Source organism: Eptesicus fuscus, chromosome 7, assembly GCF_027574615.1.
Source record: "Eptesicus fuscus isolate TK198812 chromosome 7, DD_ASM_mEF_20220401, whole genome shotgun sequence".
NCBI classification, from domain to species: domain Eukaryota; kingdom Metazoa; phylum Chordata; class Mammalia; order Chiroptera; family Vespertilionidae; genus Eptesicus; species Eptesicus fuscus.
The window spans coordinates 40,293,768-40,310,381 of NC_072479.1; the positions used below are offsets into that span (position 1 = coordinate 40,293,768).

Below are 16,614 nucleotides of genomic sequence, written 5' to 3' on the forward strand. Positions count from 1 at the left end.
GGACTCCAGATATAACTGCAAAGAGCATACCCAAGTACGTGTGCACATGAACATTCAGTTAACAACTATTTAACATCCACCTCACACAAAACACAAGTCTGTAGGAACCACGAAGATGAGAGATCACAGATCCCCTAGAAGGAAGTGCCACGGGAAGAAAAGGCAAATGAACCAAAGCAGAGCTAGGAAGAGTAGGATAAATGGAGCATCTGAAATTCAAAGCACCCCCGGAGAACCAGAGCCTGATGTTAGAGAGCAGACCAGGCCAAACAGACCAGGGAGTGAGAGAAAGAGCCCAGCCTACAACGTGCTTCTCTTCCCAGGATGCCCAAGACTTTCCCAGGATGCCCTTCTCTTCCCAGGATGCCCAAACTGAAGCATCACCACCCTCCAGCAAGAAGCTTCTACAGACCAATGGGGACATGTTCCCACCCGTCTGACCCGCTCTCCTCCCTGAGGGAGGGCACCCACCCACGTCAGACATGGACAACACGTCCATCCACATGACAGTCCCGTAGGGACCTGCGCTAATGGTGGGCAGAAGTCGCCAATCTCATAGAATTACCTCGTGATACAGCATTTTAAATAGTTCCAATACAATTTAGATCATGTCACAGAGTGGCATTAGTTTTAAAGGTAAGGCAATGAGCTTTCCTGCCTTTCAGGGGGGATACTATTCAAGGTTAGTTACCCAAAAGAGAAGGAAATGTACAATTTTTAGCACCATGTGAGGTGTGGTTGGGGCTTCCTTTTTTTCTTTACCTCCCTCCCTCTCTCCTTCTTTCTCTCATTTTAATAAGAGGAGGTGGGGGAAATTTTCCCGTTGCTTTTTCCAACTCTTTTTCAGCTTCGCAATGAATAACAACTTTTTTATTCAGAAACTAACTTTGTCCCAAAAACAAAATAGATAAGCAAAACAGGTTTCCCGTTGCTGGGCATGATTTGAAAAGAAGGCTACTGGTATTCTTCAAGTAGTGCTCCATAGCTTCAACTGGTGTCTACATTTCCACCATTAGAGGTTCATGATTTTGCCCAAAGACACTGAAGTGCAAAAATGCCTTATTCATAGAGGGATGTCCAGCATCGATCCCTCGTTAGAGAAAGCTGCTGGGGTGAGTGGAAGACCCTCACCAATATAGGGCTGTAGCCCTTCAGAAAGAGGCCCGACTGCCACATAGTGAGTACCCAGGACCCCCCACGCTCCCTCACTCCACAGATTTCAGGGGGACCTGGGATCTGAGTATATTTCGAACCTGGCACCTCCCGGTGGTGGTGCTGTTCATGGCTCCAGCCCACGTTGGACTCAGCTTTTACTTGTTTCTGTGTTGCCTTCGCCAGCTGGCCTTGAGGTAATGACAGCCTTAGGAAGGAGACGGATGCATGAACAATTACCGTGCAGTGTTGTAAGCACTGAAATCTCAGGGAGGCCAAGTGCTACAGGAATATCTAACTCTGCCTACAAAAGCCTTCACAGAGAAGGTTGAGGCTGCGCTTTAATCCTAGAGAATGAAAGGATTTTACCAGAGCATTCAGGCAGAATGAGCCACCTGTGCGAGGGATGGAGGCATGAATCAGCAGGCCCGTGGGGACGCTGAGAAGTCAGCGTGGCGGGAGCATAAGGATTAGAAGAGGCAGAAAAAGAAGGAGAAGACATGGTTTAATGAGGTCAGATGCTTTCCCTGTACTAACAGGGAACCAACAGGGGTTAAACAAGGGAACGCTACATTGAGATTTGTGTTTTAGAAGGAAACAATGTCTACAGATTGCTTCTAAGAGGAAGTGTAATAATTAGCAGCCAGAGCAGCAGTGTTAATGTGACCTGTCACATTTCTTCTTCTGGAACAGTGGCTCTCACTGGGAGCCATGTTGACCCCCAGGGGACATTAGGCAATAGCTGGAGACATTTTTGGTTGTCATATCTGCAGGACATCTAGTGGGTAGAAGCCAGGGATGCTGGCAAATATCCTAGAGGACAGCTCCCCACAGCAAAGAATTGTCTGGCCCACAATATCAATAGTGCCGAGGTTGGGAAACCGTGTGCTAAGGGAAGATGAGGTGGCCAGAGGATGCAATATGGCACAGAGAGGCAAAGAGGAAGCCCGGAGATAATAGGGCTCCTCAAACTTTTGCTCTGCCACTACCCACATGCTGGGTGATGCTCACACACCCATACAACTGGGAACTCTAGATCTTTCCCTCTCGTCCCGCTGGGTGAGCGCGCTGCTATTATTGGAATAACCTTGAATTTGACCCAATGGATTTTTTTTAAGGAAATCATTTGCAAATTTCAATACTCAATTAGTGACCAAGTTGCTTGTGATCACAGCTGATCACAGCATGCGGCTATGCAACAGCCAAGTGCAGAATCACTGCCTCGGGCACTGCTCACAGAGAGAAAGAGCAAGAGTATGTCCCCACTCCCACCAGCAGCAGCACCTTCAATCCCGGGAGAAGCACCCAGAAAGCCCCTCCTCCCACCAGGGAAACCAGGAGTCCCTGATTCTCCAGGACTTTCCCTATTGCCCCCCAGGCCAGGAAATTTCCCCCAGAAAACCAACCCCACCTGGCATCATTTCTTAACTTCAAGTCCCACTCTCCGGCCCGATTGAGAGAATCCAGAGTCTAAAATGCAAACGCAGGCCAAAGACACGTTTAAAACCCAACGTGTGTTAAAAGCTGCGACACCAAAATGCATTCTACACAGACTGAAAAGGAAAATAAAATTCCTTTTTCAGATAATGTCTTTTGTTGCTTTCGCTCTCCTTTCTACCTGGGTCTCCAGGGGGCAACTTTGTCTCATTAGCACTGCCTCCACGGCAACAGCGCGGCAATTGAAGGCAGTTATTGGGAAGCCGAGTACAAGTACCGAGCGCATTAGCCAAGCTGAACTTCACAAATTGGAGAATCTGCCCTCTTGTTGGTTTTCAATGGAGGAAATGGAATTTCATTGCAAAACAATGCCTGTGGAAGTGCTTGGGCAGGAAATGGCGCTTCCCGAATAGCGTCCCATGGACGCAAACTGGCTGGTGAGGAGCTTAGGACTCTGCAACACGTAAGGATTAAAGGGATCTGTACTGAGAATTCTGTCTGCGTAGCGCAGGGGTCCTCAAACGTTTTAAACAGGGGGCCAGTTCACTGTCCCTCAGACCGTTGGAGGGCCGGACTATAGTTTAAAAAAAAAACTGTGAACAAATTCCTATGCACACCGCTAAGTCGGCTGCTAAGCAGGACAGGCAGCGGCGGCAAAAACACCCAGCGGGCCGGATAAATGTCCTCGGCGGGCCGCATGTGGCCCGCGGGCCGTAGTGTGAGGACCCCTGGCGTAGCGTGTTTCTGGAAGGGTGCACTGGAAACTGGTGGCGGCTCCTCTAGGGAGGAGCAAGTGGGTGTCCAGGGAGCAGAGGAGAGCACGAAACTCAGTGTGCACAGTTTGTACCCTTTTGTAGCTTTGAATTCTGAATCATCTACATGGGTTACCTATTCATAAAATAATAACATTTTTTAAAGAATAGTATTTGAACCCACCAATTAAAAAAAAAAAGCCCTAAATTAGCAAATCCCAAATTTCCTCTCGTCTGAGTCATAGTAGGAGTCAGGGAAGAGGAAAACACTCAAATCTATAGTGAGAGCTTTAAATTTACTTCTGAATTTCAACCAGTATTTCCAGCTGCCAGAAGCTTCTCAGAACATCTGGAGGTCCCACCCATGGGCACCTCAAAAACAACATGCCCCAATCCCACTTCCTCCTTTCCCTCTTCCTTCCCTCTTGCCTCCAAGTAGGATCCTCCGCTAATATTCTCAGTCACTATTAGCAATAACTACCCACTTAGCTTCCCAATCCAAAACCTTTAGCATTACCTTAGGGACCCTCCCCTCTCCTCCCCCCTATGATAGTCACCCAATATTGTTCATTCCATCTGTGATTCTTTGCACACAGGTGCCCTCTTGTCTTATCCCACTGACCCTTTCTAGTTCAACACCTTATAAACTAGGTCCTTTCAGTGGAATGTGAGTTCCCTGTCTGTTTTTCCATCCAGTTCATTCCCCACACTTCCCTAGTCCCCACCACCACCACCACCATCCCCTCATTCTTCTCAAACAAGATTATCCCATCATGCCTAAGATCCTTGGATAGCTCCCTACTGTCTACAAAATTAAACCCAAAGGTCCTAGTTTGACAAATGACCATTTACACTGAGGACTGAAGAAACATTTCATCCCTCATCCGTAGCCTGTGCTCTGGCCTCTCTGGTCTAACGAGCCTCAATCATTCATGCCTCTGTATGCCTTTACAACTTGGCACTTACTGTTTCCTTGACTTGAAAATTTTCCCTTCCCGTCACACCCTGCCTTGTCCAAAAAAGAATTTCCTATCTCCCTTCCCAGAACGCCCCTCCCACACACACACACACACCCTACACACACACACACACACACACACACACACACACACACCCTACACACACACACACACCCCCACACACACACACCCTACACACACACACACACACCCTACACACACACACACACACACACACACCCTACACACTCACACACACACACACACACACACACACACACACACACACCCTACACACTCACACACACACACACACACTCAGTTTATACCTCTTGTGAAAAGCCTTTCGGGACTGCTCTCGCCTCTGTGGTCCTCTAAGACTTTGTGCACAGCCCCATTATAGCCCTAGCCACACTCTCCTATAATTATTTATGCTTCTATCTCCTCTGCCAGAATGTGAGCTGCTTTAAAAAACACCTGCTATATTTTATTCATCTCTGAATCCACTGCACCTCCCTGCTAGCATTGCACATAAATGTTTGCTGAATGAATTGGCTAAAAGTACTTCGATAAAAATGTAACACATTATCCCAAAATTTTATAGACCTCTGTGGCTAAAATCTCATTTCTTTGCCCTCTTAACTCTGCACACAGACCAATTGGCACACTATCACTGGTCTCAGGAGGGCCAGGTATTCAAAGGGAACTAACAAAGTGCCTACTATTTGTAAACAGGGCCATTTGTAAACCCTCTGGGCTAGATTTAGAGATTGCCTTCCCAACGCTGACAACACTCCTTTGAGCCCTCACTCCACTCTAAGAAGCATTTCTTTTCCAAGTGTCTGGAGTCCTATAAGTAACCTTTGTTTACCCTGAAAACACTTTCAGGGAAGCTGAAAGGAGCTTAAAAAAAACAACAACAACAATGTAGAGACTCTGTAGGGACCCACCTGGTCAGTGAGCTCCTTGCCCACCTAAAAGGAGGAGGGGACTTCGTAGGCTCAGCTCCAGTCTCTGCCCACTTGCTCCACCATCAGCTACTTAACTGCTTAAACCTCCAGGGGCTCTCTGCTCCCAGGGAAGAGCATGGCAGCCCGTTAATCACAAGATTACTGAAGGAAAACAGCATCGTAAGTAAAGTGATAACCCCAGTGGCCTGAAGAACAGTGGGCGTTTGGGTCCCTGGCCCCAATTCCAACATTGGAGAGGGGCCACTCCCCCAAACAAAGAGCAAATCTCAGGCACCAGCTGGGTGTCCTACAATGTAACTCCATGCGGACACTGTCCACCCAGAGTTAGCATCGGTTCCACAGGTAAGGCTCAGTCCTACAAGCCTGCCTCCCCACCCACTCCAGACCCCAGCCACAAGTCCAGGCTGTTGCTGATGCTCTAGCCCAGCTCGCTTTAGATTGGAGGCTCCAACAACCGCTGCCTTGGGTCTCAGACACCAGTCGTATTGTGACCTATGCTTCTGACTGACTGGCTATCAACCAGAAATTTCCTTGAGCTCCTCCTCAGGTTCGATTAATTTGCTAGAAAAGCTCACAGAACTCAGAGAAACGTTTTATTTACCAGATTACTGGTTTATTATTTTTAAAAGTATGATAAAAAAATACAGATGAGCATCCAGTTGAAGAGACATGGGGGGCATGTATGTGCGTGGGGTGAAGAGCCTCCCAGAAGCTCCCTGAACACCATCCTGTTCGGTTATTACACAGGTATGACCGGTTAAATCATTGGCCATTGGCTACAGAGTCAACCTCCAAACCCTCCTCACTCCCAGAGGCCAGGAGGGTGGGTCTTAAAGTTCCAACCCTCCAATCACAGGGTTGCTTCCCCTGACAACCAGCTTACTTTGTTAGATGACCCGAGGGCTTTCCAAAAGCTGCCTCGTGAATATAGCAAGAGACATTCTCTCTCTCACCAAGGACATTTTCAAAGGTTTTCGAAGCTCTGTACTAGAAATGGGCACAAAGACCAAATGTGTATTTCTTATTATAAACCACATTATTACAAATGGGTAACAAATGAGATTACAACTAGGATCAGTCACTCATTTGAATGGAGCACAGGGGCCAGTGACCGCTCCCAACATCACGGTCTTTGCTTTTGCTCTTCTCTCTCCACCTGGAACGTTCCCCGTGATACAGTCTGGTCTCTATTCAAATGTCACCTCCCAAGAGGCTGCCCTAATGACTCAATCCAAAAAAGCATCTCACATCACCTGCTTTATTTGTCTTCGTAGCATTTTTAGCACATCACCGCACTTTTACCTGCTACCTATCTCAGCAATTTCCAACCAGTGTGCCACAGGAATTTTTAAAACATGCAATGCCTGACTATTTAGTCAAGGGCACCGACCTCTCTTCCCGTTGATTGTCAAATTTAAAAAATGACGGCAGCCAATACAACAATTGCCATTCTCTGTGAACAAATCAAAAATATACCTATTTTTTGTCATATCAGCAAAAAATATATTTTCTGGTGTGCCGTAGAATTTTAGTCATTACTTTACGTGTGCCATGAGTTGGGAAAGGTGGGAAATCGCTGCTCTGTTTATATGCTGACCGTTTTGTCTCTCCCATTCTCCCAGGAGGGCAGGGACCTTGTCTTGTCCCCAGACTACCCAAGCACATGGTAGTCTCCCAATAAATGTTTGCTAGAAGCACAAAAAGAAGTATAATTCGGAGCACTCGAGTACTTTATACTTCCAGGGAAGCAGTAAGACACAGTTTAACATGTTAAAGCTAGCATGGTTAAATACATGTAACAGGTGGGTAATAAGGAGAATAAACGACAGGTTTTCTGAAGGAGTGATTGTGCACAGGACAGCGGAGAGTGTTTGCCAGAGAAGACAATCACTGTCCACCTTGAAGGCAGTAGAAATCGCAGAAAGTTCGAGGAAAGGGCCTTCGGTGTCTCACACTGAGAGACTGTGCAACGCCATGTGTCCTGAGGCCAAGTCACTAACAAGAAGGGCTTCACAGCTTGCCCTCGGGTCCCCATGACAGAGCAGCACAGCATCATCACTCGCTCCTCTCTGCACGCCTAGCCCACCCGCTGTCCAGGAGAGAAAGGATAAAAGTCCCAAAGATGAATTCCCTTGAGGAAACCTGACAGAGCCCAAGAAGAATCACAAACGCCTTATGAATCTAGAATTGGTGGGTAGGGCGGAGGAGCGTGCAGAAAACTAGGACGGCAGGGAGAGCATGAGTTTGGGGGTGATGTGAGGACCACAGGAGAGGGGTTAGTAATAGGAGCTGCCATGGCGTGTGTAACCTCCTCGGTGCGAGAGGAGCCTGCTCCTGCGAGAGGCACGCATGTCAGCGTTGGCTTTGCCCCCATGCCTGTGTCTCCTCATCGGTAAAAGTGGGGATAATAACAGTACCTACTCCACAGGGTTGCCATGTGGATTAAATGAGTGGATGAGCCCGACTGGTGTGGCTCAGTGGTTGAGCATCGGCCTATGAACCAGGAAGTCACGCTCAATCCCCAGGGAGGTATGCAGGAGGCAGCCGATCAATGATTCTCTCCCATCATGGATGCTTCTATCGCTCTCTCCCTCTCCCTTCTTCTCTGAAATCAATTAAAAAATATACATATATTTTTTTAAATGCATTTATGAGAGCAGAGCCTGCAAGATAGGAATTATCCCGATTTTTGGAATTTCTGCGTGAGTCCTGCTTCTTTCAATGAAACATTGTCTGTATGGACCATGGCTTTATGAAAGCTACACATGACTCCCAGAGGCCCCAGCTGAGGAGCCTGAGTGTTCAGGAAGCTCTTCCTTCTCGGGGTGAGTGCTGCGCCCCTCGCTGGCCAAAGGGTGAAGTCAGGGGGGAAAGAGGGCCTCGTCACTTTCAAGGAAAGGGGACGTTGGTCACTTCACCGTGTGGTGTCTCCCGCCAGCCCAGGCTTCCCGTGTGGCACTCACGGTTCCGGGGTGTAGAGGGGGTCCGAGCTGTGCCGGATGTACTGGGTGCAGTGGAACACCCTGTAGGCCAGTCCCGCCAGGAAGTCTCTCGGACTCAGGTATCCAGCCACCGGCCTCACCGTGAAGCCAGATCTTTCTAAAGAGACAACAGAAAGAGCCAACTAAATACTCAGCCAACAGGACTTGCTGGGCCAAGCAGAGCCTCCTGTTATTTATAAGGAAGTTCTGGAAACAAAGTGATCAGGTCCTACACCTCCTGACAAGTGAATGACATACATCGGACCCTTGAACAACACGGGTTTGAGTGCCCGGGTTCATTTACACATGGATTTTTTTCAATAAATACAGTCAGCCCTTTCTATCCGCAGGTTTCACACTCACAGATTCCATGAACTGCGATCAAAAGACCTATTTTCACAGTCCCAGCCGCATTTTCCCAACCACAGTTCAAAAATCCTGTTTGATCTACAGTTGTTTGAATCCGGGACGGGAAGGGCCAGCTGTAGAGTCAAGTCACATGTGATTTTCGACTGTGCAGGGGGTCCTGGATTGCTCAAGGGTCAACCGTACCGCTAACAGCTATCACATCAGTGGCTTCTGATTACTAAACTACACTGTCGAGGGATGGTTTCCAGGGGAACAAGACATCTATGAAAATGGAAAGAAAAGGTGAAAAAAGACTTAAGGATTTAAATACAGAAGCCAATTTTAGGACAAGAAGGCTCAAATACACAGGAGAGGATTGCAATCTAAAGCGATGCTTACCACGCATCACCTGGTATCTTTCTAAACCACCACCACCACCCCCCACCACCACACCGTCCCCCAGGAAGGGATCCCTCCTTCGGGTATGTGGTCAGTTAACAGCTCATTCACTCCCTTCACTGGCTTCATGGAATCAGTTCACATCCCAGCTTCCTACTGTCAATACCACCTAACTCCTTCATTCTGTATTATTGTTTCTGTGATATTATAAAAACAGTCACATCAATTACTCCAATTTGAAGAGGGACATGAAAGCCCTACATGCTTTATTGGTTTATAGTAAGAGGGAATCAAATAAGCAGAATATAATAAAATCTATAAAACTGCCCTATGCTGCTAACTCAGTTAGGCTGGGGATGGATCATGAGCGTCTCGGTTTAAGGGCCACTTCCTGCTTCCTCCTGGTCAAGGCCCAGAGCGTTTACCACAGGAAGACCTGTCTTCCCTCGGACACCAGCACCCCAAAGGCTCCCGCTCTGTAAGCCTCCCTGCGTCAGGAGAGCACTTAGAATGTCCACAATGGTTGATAAAGACAAAAGGCAATTAAGCTTATAAAACCAGTCTCCGTGGAGTTTCTGGTGTCTACGTGGACATTACCCTGTCCTCGGGCCTCCTCAGACCCATCATTCTCACAGTATTATGCTCCTTCCAAAGCTCTCGCAAAAAGATAAGTGTATTTTCTCCTTTTTCTATTTTCTATCCATTAAGCCAGTGTGTCCCACAGGTGAGACATGAGTGTGGTACACAGAGGAACAGTCTTTAATAGTTATGTATTTTATTTTTATATAAATTTTTTAAAAGATGTATCTATCACAGCAAGAACTTTGAATTTGTGGATACCACTGCTTAAAAAGTTTTCTTTTAAAGTAAATTAGATATTTTAAAAGTCAGTCCATTAAAAGCAATAAAAACACTGACATCGTGCTTGCTATGAACCAATGAGTGATATAAACCACACTCCCAGTATCCAGTTCACCAAGGGTTGTGAGAAACAGCAATAAAAACAACAGTAATAGTGATGATAACTAAGACTCCGCTACATTTAATGTGTGTCAAGCAATAATGTTAGGGCTTTAAGTTATATTGGTTAGTTTCCCCTCCCAACCCTCGTGAGCTAGATAAAAGTATTATGTTCATTCACAGAGAAGAAACCCAGAGGCACAGAGAGGGTAAGTGACTCATCTAAGGCCGCAGAGCTAGGAGCTGGCTGCACGCAGGCTCCTCCAGAATCCGTGCTATATGCTATTCCACCTCTCGTAAGAAAAATGCTAAGCTGGGAGACAGATATGGCAAAACTCATGGGCTGGTGTTCTAATTCCAGGGGTTTGAGAAACAATGCAGTAGGATGCAATCCCCTTATGTGAGCAATCAGGCCCATGGTAACTATGTAATACGCACATAGCTCTGCGGGAAACAAAGAGGGGCATGCCAGGGGCAGGCTATGAGGGGAAATGTAATCTAGCTAAACAATATAACAAATCTGATTCTCCATCTCTGTCCCTCAGTCACACACACTGTCCCTGGTGCTGGGTGTGGTGCTCAGCGTACCAGCTGTCAGACCACACCCATCTCCCTCCTGATACTCACGTGATCTAGGAGAGCTCAGGAAGGCAGTTACGATCAGGATTCACAGAGGAGCAGGATTTGTCCTGAGCCTCAAAGAGTAGGTAGAATCTGAGTAGGTGAAAATGGGCTGACTTTTCTAGCCAGGGGCAGAACCTGAGCAAAGGTGTGGAGGGCCCACAGCTGGAACAGAGGGCTGTGGGCAGCTCAGTCATAGCAGGAGACAAACTCGGAAAGCTGGGTCAGGGCCTTGAACTGAGGCCGAGCGGTTCAGAACTTGACCGTGTAAATCAGAGCTCAGCACACTATGGCCTGTAGTCCAAATCCCGCTTGCAGCCTGTTTCTGTCCACCCATGAGCTAGGAATAGTTCTTACATTCTTTAACCATCATATTTAAATGGTTATATAAGTACCTAAATAATAGCCTTCATTTTGCCTCTCGGCCCACAAAGCCTAAAATATTTACCATCTGGGCTTTTACAGGGAGGGGGAAAATGAGTTTGCCAACCCCAATAAAAACAAAGGAGAGGCACTGGTACTTCTGAGCAGAGATGCCAGGAAGAAAGGCATGCGACAGGGCGCTTTATCTGGAAGCAGTGAACAGGAGAGTAGAGGGGAGAGGACACCGGCGTCAAGCTTATAAAGTGAAGGGACTTCAGCTTGAGTGGTGGCATTGGAGTGAGAAGAAAAGACAGGTTCACAGTGGGTCACAAAGCTCGAAGTGGCAACGCTTAAGAGACCATGGTAAGCTGGATAATGGCCCTCCAAAAATATCCATGGCCTGAACCTGTGGATACGGTTCCTTATGTGGCCAAGTGGACTTGGCAGATGTGATAAGTGACGGATGTGACATGCGGAGCCGACCCTGGATTATTCAGGCCAAGCTGATGTAGTTACAAGGGTCCTTCTTATAAGAGGGAGGCGAGAGCATCAGAGTCAGAGGGGGACAAGGATGTCCTTGGAAGGCAACTGAGGATGCTGGCCAGGATGGAAGCCGGTGTGACGCCTTACCTTTCAGGAACATGGAGACATCCTCAAGCTGAGGCACATTGTCCTCCCTGTAGCCACAGTATTTAGTCAGCAGAGGGAAGTTTTTCAAGTACTCCCGGCAGGCGTGGGTGGGGTAGAGTTTGGAGAGCTCCCGGAATACAACGCCCCAAGTTTTAGTTTCTTCCTCCGTGTACTCCACCCTGGGGATGGGCTGGCCGCTAGGCAGGAGAGAAGACGAATGAATGAATCTAGCTCTGGGTCACTGAGTTAAGTGTATGCTTGCCTTCATTCCTATCGCAAGTCAGATTCTTACAAAGTGGGAATGCCTGAGTATCTAAAAGGATCCCATCAGTATTTTTATTATTTTTTAATATATTTTTATTGATCTCAGAGAGGAAGGGAGAGGGAGAAACATAGAAACATCAATGATGAGAGAGAATCATCAGTCCGCTGCCTCCTAAACACCCCCCACTGGGGACCAAGCTTGCAACCCAGGCATATGCCCTGACCGGGAATTGAACCGTGGCCTCCTGGTTCATAAGTCAACGCTCAACCACTGAGCCACGCCAGCCGGGCCCATCAGTATTATTTTTTAAAGTTAAGTGCTAACCTTCTGAAATTGTGTGTGCTTTCAGACTTCCGTAGGAATGGTTTGATTAAGTTACAGCTTCACACATCCTTATGGAAATTGGATAAGATTTATGTTCTTACTCTGAGATCAGTAACAAGTAAGAGTTCTGGGTTGGAAGGAACGCTTTCCGTACAAAGCTGTGCTCTGGGAGCCTTATCGGCAGTCACCTGACAACAGTAACAAATGAATGCTGTCACTTGAAAATAAAATTGCCTGTGGGTTCTCTTTGTCCCGTGTGGGGAACTCACCCCAATCTCCAAGTGTAATTTTAAGATTATTTGTTCAGTGAGAAAAATATCTGAGAAATACTAAAAGACTATGCTAAGTTTAAAACTAAAGAGTTTTGCAAACTGCAAAATAGGAGCATTTATTACACATCAGGCTGAGAGATGTGCACATTAAGCCCCTCAGTGGAGGAGAGGGGTCAGCAAACTTTTCCTGTAAAGGGCCAGAAAGTAAATATTTTAGGCTTGTGAGCCATATAGTCTCTGTCACGATTGTTCAATTCTACCACTGGATCTTGAGAGCAGCCATAGACAGTACTAAACAAATGCATATAGCTATATGTTTTCTTTACATATTATCCATATTTTTTTGCATTTAATTTTTCAGTTGCAGTTTACATTTAATATTAGTTTGTATTAGTCTCAGGTACATAGCTATATGTCCTAATAAAACTTTCTGTACAAAAACAGGCAGTGGGCTAGACCTGGCCCACAAACAGCATGTGCTGATGCCTGGTTTAGACTATTGAGAGGTGGCCCTGGACTGGAGTGGTCAGGGAGAGCTTCCTGGAGGAGGCACAACATCAGCTGGGCCTCGTTGGCCAGGTATGATTTGCAAGTTGACGACAGGAAGGAAGGAGAGAAAGAAATGCTGCTCTAACAGTAGCCAGCAGCCATGAGGAGGGAGCATAGCTCCTGTTGCAACCTGGAAGGGAACACAGACATGAGCTTTTGCAATCTATGGCTTGAGGGTCCAGAATCTGAATTTAGCCTCTGATTAAAATACCTGTTTGGAAAGTGAAATTAGGGTTTGAGAAAACCACTCACGACATGCTCAACAGCCACCTGCAGCGCTCCCCTCTGCCTACCCTGGCCACTTTTCAGAAATTCTGCCCCTGAAGTCAGCAAATATATGCACACAATGAATGGAAGCCCAAATATATACACAGAAAACTAGGAATTCTACCCCAGCAGTCCACAGAATCCCGCCTGTAGCACCAGCCACCACAGGAGCCTGTGCCCAGGTAGCGGCAGGCACTCAGGGATGCTGTGGGGCATCTTCCACCAGCTGAGAACACCCCCACATCCCATCCCCACTTCCCACCACTTCAGCCCCTCCCCAGAGGTAAAACGGGGTAAGAGAACCATAGCCAGAGTAGGCTCGCAAACTGCCCCCTGCCCCCAACCCTCTACATACTCAGTGTTCTTGTCAAAATGCTTTCTGTTTAAAATTCAGGTAAAATTGTGGTTCCCACTGCCCCAATTTTTTTAAATCCTCACCTGAGGATTTTTTCCCATTGCTTTTTAGAGAGATTGGAAGGGAGGGAGGAAGGGGGAGAGAGAGAGAAAAAACATCGATGTGAGAGAGACACATCAATTGGTTGACTCCTGCATGCTCCCGGACCAGGGGCAGGAGAGCAAACCTGTAACCCACGTATGTGCCCTTGACCAGGAATCGAACCCAAGACCCTTTGGTGTGCAGTCTGGTGATCTAACCACTGAGCAACACCAGCCAGGGCCCCAAATTCTCTTTTTTATTAACTGCAGTACATGAAGGATGAGGGAATAACACACACAGAAGAGAGAACCAGACATTAATATTTGCTTTTTCTAACTACCAAGAGGAGGGCTGATACAAACCAAATCAGAACAAGATTAGCATTGTTTAAATTTGGCTAGTGATAGCAAATAAATTACAACCTGGAGGATATTGGCTGAGAAGGTCAAGACTGCTAAGACTTAGCATCTGGATGAGTTCAGAAGGAAAGCTTGAAATGGACAGATAAAAAAAAAAATAGAAAGGACATAGGAAAATAAATACACAATCGGTCCAGAAAATTCAACAAAATCAATTTGAGTTGGGTAAGCCAATACAGCTAATCAGAGCTGTGCACAGTCAGAAGGTGAGAACGCGATGAGGCTGAAACGATAAATGAAATATTGAGAAGCCATTTGAAAAGAATCGTTAGGTCAAACTTTTCCCTTTGATAGCAATCTGCAAACACGCAGCCTGTCAGAGGGGAGCGGGCTGTGTCCCACAGGAAGCAGCAGAAGGAAAACAAGTGTGAGTTAGGGGAGAAAGAAAGGCATACCGATCTGTCACTTAGTAATGAATGCCTGGAGTTGCAATCTTGGAAATACAGATGGTCATGTATATTCTCATTTGCTGCTGCTTGTTGGTCCTGCCTGAGTAACTAACTAGCCTGCTCTTCTGAGTGAACGGCGATGCAGAATTGAACTGCTACCTGGATCAACCGCAGGTAAGTCGGACTGCCCGTCACGTCACGAGATTGCTCACACTGCTCGGACCCCCACCCTCCCCCCAGGTCATCTCTAAGGGAAATGTTTAAAAATCAACTTCACCACAAAGTAAAGGCTAGTTTTATCCATTTAATTTCTATTTAAAACATCCAAAATACAGGGGGAAAAATAAGAAATTTCCCATTTTTCTATGGAGTTAATACAGGGATATAATATTAGCTCATCTTTGAGAGCTGACTGTGGTGCCAGACAATTTTTTAAGGCTAAGTGTTTTTATATGAATTAACCCATTTCACTCTCACAGCAACTCCATGAGGCAGACACTATTATTATCTCTATCTGCAGATGAGGAAATGAGACTCAGAGAGATTACGCTATTTGCCTGGAATCATAGTACCAGGTTTACTACCCAGTCAGTCTGGCTGGAGACTGGCTGGAGTCTTGATTAACTAGTACCTACCAATGAAATAAAAAAGGTATTCCAGGCACCAACTTACTTTCACATACCAAACTAAAACAAGGTTTGTGGGTATGTGTGTTCGTGTGTAAAAATCGCACATACAATGATATGTAATCATGATGCTCGGATATATTTGTAGATTGCATAATTTTGTAGATACTTTCCTATTTATTCACTCATTGAGCCTTCTCAGTAAGACAGGGATGAAGTGCTGAGTTCCCCCGCAGAACAAACCTGTGCTTAGAGAACACGGAATGCAGGAACACCTGTGTTATTTTCCTCTAAACTTTGAGATTTGTAGTCATGGGGAAAATCAGAGTTTATTGCACTTGCTTGTACTTTGGATTCATGGGGTTTTGTGACTCGTCTGTGAAAAAGATGACAGAGCAGTGTCCTGGTCTTTTTAGGGCCTAGGATACATGCCCATGTATCATTACGCACCTGTCTGCGGACACACGTTATAATGCATATATATCAATGTCCTAAAACACTCCTCTGGTCCAAAACTAAAGTCACTTAAATACTCCACGTTCTAGAGAAAGACCCCAGCAGCTGGAGCCAACCATCTCCCTGGAGGGCTTGTTAAGCAGCAGCAGAAATGGCCCTACCGCCCACCAAGTCCTGTGGATCACCCTGCCCACACCAGACCCCACCCAAGTCTTCACAGAGAACCAGGGATGTGTAGGATGGTGAGGAGGCCAGGGGTGGAGGGACAGGTCGGTTCTTCCCCCTTCCCTGAGTGAGAAGGGCGGGCTGCGCCACGAGAATCCTTCATAAGGACTGCGATGCCCTATGTGGAGTCTGGCATCACATGGCCCACTGGGCTCCTGCTGAGCGGCAGGGGCACAGGCGGTCCCAGGTGCTGCCGCAGGGGGGAGCCCTGGAGAGCCAGTCCCGGGGGCGTGTCTGGAAGCCTGCGAGTCTGGCACGCAGTGGGGAGGAGGAGGGATCCCTGCCGCGTGTCATCTGAAATTTGAGATTCCTGTTAACATGGAGCCTGCTGCCCAGTGAAATCGAGATTTCCATGGGACCCAATGTGGTGTGCCTGGGAGGAAGATGGGGAAGCCCCACCCCTCCAGTGTGCGGAGTTCTTAGCAGGCAGAATGCCAGGGGTTCCATCACCCCTGAAGAAGAGGCATTGAAGGGCAGGTGTGTGAGGCGTGCCCAGCTGTGGCGTGCCCGCTTCCCTGGAGGTGTGACCACTGACAAGGTCAAAGGGGCGCCTATCTGCAGGGGTGGGTGGGGGGGGAGGGAATGGTCTTGCTCCAAGAAAACTACATGGAACACTGCATGGAACACAGAGACCATTTCAACATAGATCACCCCATCAGAAAGAGTCTGTCTGAACCAGGGTGAGTGTGGGCTCAGGCCTGCCCGCCTGTGACATTCTAACAATCCTATAAAAACCCCTCAACGTCCCCCCTTCCTCCTGAACCCCCACTCCAGAGGAACTAGGTCCTGGAAGAAAAGAAAAGGTGTCTCCCT

At 47.2% G+C, this 16,614-nt stretch overlaps 1 protein-coding gene across 1 annotated transcript in view; it reads right to left on the minus strand.

Annotated features, from left to right (window-relative positions):
• Positions 1-16,614, minus strand: part of TPH2 (tryptophan hydroxylase 2) — a 96,205-nt gene that overhangs the window by 50,902 nt on the left and 28,689 nt on the right. The window contains exons 6-7 of the mRNA XM_008155543.3: positions 11,574-11,770; positions 8,235-8,370 (exon numbers count right to left, since the gene is read on the minus strand). Coding sequence (XP_008153765.1) covers positions 8,235-8,370; positions 11,574-11,770 — 333 coding nt within the window. The remainder of the gene's footprint in view (positions 1-8,234; positions 8,371-11,573; positions 11,771-16,614) is intronic.